This window comes from Centroberyx gerrardi, chromosome 14 (assembly GCF_048128805.1).
Source record: "Centroberyx gerrardi isolate f3 chromosome 14, fCenGer3.hap1.cur.20231027, whole genome shotgun sequence".
NCBI classification, from domain to species: Eukaryota; Metazoa; Chordata; class Actinopteri; order Beryciformes; family Berycidae; genus Centroberyx; species Centroberyx gerrardi.
This window is the reverse complement of record NC_136010.1, coordinates 5,868,256-5,873,255: the sequence shown is the minus strand read 5'-3', so window position 1 is coordinate 5,873,255 and position 5,000 is coordinate 5,868,256. Positions and strand designations below refer to the sequence as shown.

The window sequence follows — 5,000 nt, the reverse complement described above, 5'->3', positions numbered from 1 at the left end:
CCTAACTTTAATCCTTACCCTAACCTAAACCTAAATCCGCACTCTCAAAAAGATATCGCGATTTATTTTACATGTTTCAAATAAAAAAATATACAGCTTGGCAAAATGAAAAGACAACGTTTCACCCGTAGGCTTCGTCAGGTCATCGATTGCAACTGTTGGTGATTTCCATTAACTAAAGAAATACACACACACACACACACACACAAACACACACACACATTTACCTGTGGAGTATTTAAGCACCACTTGTCCCTCCTGGATCTCCAAAGCGATGAAGTCGTGTTTCTCGTTGAAGCGTCCGTTATAGAAGAGAAGGCCGCTGTTCTCCAGGGTGGCAAACCTGGAAAATACACAAACACACACACACATACACACACACACACACACACACACACAGAAACACGCCAGGTTTGTTCATGTAAATATGCATCTATATACATTCATTTTGTGAGTGCATACGTTTGCAGTATGGGAGACATTTTCAGAATCACATTCCTAACTCTGGCTTTGTTAATGCAACATTCGACCTCTTGCTAATTGTCAATTTCACATGGCAAAGCGAGAGTGACTTCTGCACGCCGCTCCACTGCACCAACAGGATCCACACAGGCTCGGCATGCCAGTGGAAAAACAAAGGCATAGTTCATACACGCTCATAAAAGCCTTCTACTCCTTCCAGCTACTCAGAAACACACAATAGTCTATTTTCTACAGCAAGGCCGGGGGGAGCTGCCGGGGCCAAGGCCGACATGTTTACACAGACAGATCAAAAGCACTATTAGTTCATTTGATACTACAGCACAGATGACAAATCATCTCTCCTGGCAACAAGATGCAAAAAGCCTCCCACTGCAAAAAAAGTCATTTCATCTGACTGTGGGTCAGAGTCTTAAAATCAAAATGTTCTAAAATCAATCCAATGGAATAAGATCATTTCACTTGTTTTTATGCACTTTAGCTTGTTTCTTTTTTTTTTTTTTTTAAATCAAGTGACCATAACACATGCACAACACACACTTTAATACATGCCAGATCACTTAATTGGCTTAAATATGATTGCCACAAATTCTTGATATCACTTGATTTGCTTTAGAAACAAGTAATCAAAAAAGGATTGGAAGCATCTCACATGAGCAACGTCAACAATTTATTAAAGCTTCAGAAGCGCATCAGTAAACAACAACGCATAATGAGCAGGTGAACATATATTGGCTGCTGCATGTTTATAGCCAATATATGTTCACCTGCTCATTATGCGTTGTTGTTTACTGATGCGCTTCTGAAGCTTTAATAAATTGTTGACGCTGCTCACGTAAGGTGCTTCCAATCCTTCTATTTTTATTATTTCTGTGCCACTTTGGAAGCTCTTTTCTTCCCACTGTTTTTTTTTTTACGTGGATACCTTTAGAAACAAGTGACACACCACTGGTAGATTGTTTTCACTTATTCTAAGAAAAATTAAATTTTAAGGCTCAGTGTAAGACAAATATCATGTCTAGTGCTACAATGGAGATAGAGACAAAGAAATAGTTACAAATTGGAATTAAATAATGACATGATACTTTATTGAACCCCGTAGGGAAATTTTCTTGTCACTTGAGGTCAGAGGTCAGCGTCAGCTACAGACCAGCAGCCCTGGAGCTGGTAGGGTGGATGCTTGCTGACATCGGAGCTTGAACCCAAATCCTCGAAGGACAGTCTCCCTACTCATTATGTCACCCTGTTGCCCCTTTAATTGAATTATCAACTGCCCACCTGAGAGCAGAACCACATTACCCATCACACTTTGTCAGGCAGAATTACAGCCGCGGAAGCTCCCACAGCAGTTTTGGAGACACAAAAAAAATGGCGGACATTTTTTGCAGTGCAGAGATAAAATGCTCTGGGAGAATGTGAGTGACATGAATAATGATTAAGTCCTGTTTAGCCCTGAAGTGGAAACCAGGCCAAGGGGTGTAGCTAGCAGCAAACACGGAGCTAAATAAAACATGGACGTCAGGGGAAGAGGGCCGAGGAGCCGGGGTGATGTGAATCTACAGTCAGCCACTACACTGACTTAGTCACCAGAAGATAACATCTAAAAGTAACTTTACCCAGCAACAATCCCATAATAACCACCTGATCCTGGGTAGGATTTGGGAGCAGATACTAAGAGAGGGTCAAGGGTTTGTACATCATGTACACTGCAAAAAATATTCATCTTAACAAAACATTTAGAGTCCTAAAATCGTGATTTTGTTAAAATAAGTGAAAAAATCTGCCACTGGTGTTTGATAATTTCACTTGTTTCCAATGCAAATCAACTTGTTTCAAGAATTTTGTAGAATCAAGTGTCATTTTCTTGATAGCAGTGCAGTGATCTTCCTTTTTCTGACTTGTTTCAAGATACTGACACTCATTTCTAGAAAATTCCTGAAACATGTATCTCACCTCATTGGCAGAATTTTTCTCTTGGTTTAAGAAAAATAAGATCTGAAGGCTGAATATGAGACTAAATGACTTGTTAAGATGGACTTTTTTTGCAGTGTATTTCACTGGATTCAACCGTCTACCATTGAGCCAGGCACTTAATCTCCAGCTGCTCCAGTTGAGCTGCTGGAGTTGTGTTTGCACTGGGAAGCTCCCAGGTGAGAAAGTGTGTAAACTGTGTGAATGTGGAGCAGGGCGGCGCTGAAAAAGACCAAGAGTGCTCAACAAAACCCTCGCGTTCCTCAAAGGCACCTTGATGACAGAAAGAGAACATTACTCATTTACGTTACACCGCCAGGGTTTGCAAAGCCGGCTTGGGAATTCAAACCAGCAACCTTCCAGTCACAAGCCCATTTATCGCACTGCCACCGAGGCCCCAAACATTAGCCTAAATACCGGTCTTCCAGAGGGGAGAAGCTGACCTGAAACCTCTTAAATGCTCATAAATGAAAGCGCAAAACAGCTGAATGAGGCTGTTCTTCATGAAAAGCAGAAGTGACGTTTTATTCCTTGACTTAAAATCTGAATTGGCAGACACATATCAATGAATTAAATCACACACCACAGACCAGGTCCAGCAGGGACTCTTTACATTGGCTTCCCATCAAATTTAGGATTCAATTTAAAGTTCTTGTAATCGCATATAGAGCCCTGCATGGTCAGGCACCTGTGTACATCAGCGTCCTGCTCCATCCCTACATTACCAGCAGGTCACTTAGGTTTCTGACCAGGTCTTAATGGTCGTCCCTCGCTCTAGACTCAAAACTAAATGTGATCGAACTTAACTTTTGAAATTGTGGCTCCTAAACTAAAAAAAGCAGCTAAAGACTCATCTGTTCAGACTGGCCTTTGTTTAGCCTCTTGTGTCTGTAATTCTGTGTGTTTTTATGTCTTATTTTTTGTATGTCTTACTGTTTTCTGGTCTTACTTGCCTTACATACATACAGTGCCTTTACACATGTACAGTTGATAGAATCACACCGGACAATCATATCATGACCACATCGTCTTACAGCAGCCACTCCACGATGGCCACATCAGCCTAGCAACAACCCCAGGGCCACGTCGCCTTAGCAACTATCATAAAACGACATCACCCATGGCAACCATCCCATAACCTGCCAGACCACCCTTAAAGACCACTTCAGATCTCCCCAAGAACACCACTCAGCACGTCAAGAGGCGAGGGAGCGGCAGAGAGCGATGGCAGCCGGCGAGAAAGACAAAGACAGAGGGCCGAGGACAAAGAGGCGGTCAGTGGTCGCTGCTCTTGCTTCTTGCTTCTTTCGGACCCGGTCAATCATATTAACATTCATACATAGTCCAAATGTTCACACGCACGCTAAAAGATGACTGTAAACTCTCAATGTTCATTTCAAAAAATATTACATTGCAGCAAGAGAGAAACAGACTGATGAAAGCTTGATGCTGAAACGTCGGTTTGTTCCTCTTGCTGCAATTAAATAGTTTTTGAAATGCACAAAAAGCATTTATTTTAGTGTGTGCAGGTTTTGGCCAATATATGAATTTGTTTTATTTTTGGAGGAACGCACCTTTTAAGTCTTGAGCGCAGTGTATATTATTCTTATATATTGTTTGTTTTTTGCCAGTAATATTACAGTTACATGGCATTTGTACCCTTAATCAAAATCGAAAATCAGACGAAACAAGTGTCTAGATAGTGTATCAAACCTTAAAACAAGACATAAATGCATAAAAATGTACTCAAGAAAATCTGATCTTACCCAACAGGTCGCTAACACACATCAGTTGGGTGTATTTATGTTTAAACAAGGCTTGGTTCCCCTCTCTAGACACAATCTTGTGATTTTAAAGTCAGGAATAAACACCTCCTTCACTTCAGTTCACCCACTCTGAGAAGCTGAAACGCACTGGGAATAAGACTGGCAGCAAACCCTGCTTCTAGCACTGAAATCAGCCAACCCAGCAAAATATTCTAGAGGGAAAAACTGCAGTGAAATCAAGAACTTAAACCTGCATTACAACTAGGAATGCTGGTAGCAAGCCTGTTATTTGACTAGGCTGTTCTGGAAAAAATGCAGCTGTGACCCTGTCGCAGAGAGCATAAGGTCACCAAAAAAGCAGCTTCTCTAGCAGCAGTCCTCTCTGCAGTGTGAAAGAGGCTTACAACAGCAAGACTGAAAAAAACAGACTGCATGGGAGGGATAAGAAGTAAGAAGAAGAAGAAGAGGGAGTGGAGAGAGAAGAGAGACAGAAAAGGAGATGTTACTCAAATGAGTAAATTGGCGGATGAAAGAGGAGCGAGACAGAGGAGAAAGCACACTCCTCACAGGAGAGACGTGGAGGGAGCAGAAAGAGAAACCATGAATAATAGGATCGATCCCATCTCTGAGACGGAGATGAAATAAATAGATTAAAGCAAAGAGGAGAGAGACTCTATGAGAGGGAGAGAACAGAGAATCAAAGAGGAGCGGTTATGGATCTACGTCTGAGAGAGGCTGGGCGAGGAGAGACGAGAGCTGGAGGAAAGAGAAAGAAAGAAAGAA

The 5,000-nt window shown here is 41.7% G+C and overlaps 1 protein-coding gene across 1 annotated transcript in view; it reads right to left on the bottom strand.

Annotated features, from left to right (window-relative positions):
* Positions 1 to 5,000, bottom strand: part of celsr3 (cadherin, EGF LAG seven-pass G-type receptor 3) — a 127,469-nt gene that overhangs the window by 73,049 nt on the left and 49,420 nt on the right. The window contains exon 7 of the mRNA XM_078288237.1: positions 228 to 343. Within this exon, the coding sequence (XP_078144363.1) occupies positions 228 to 343 (116 nt within the window). The remainder of the gene's footprint in view (positions 1 to 227; positions 344 to 5,000) is intronic.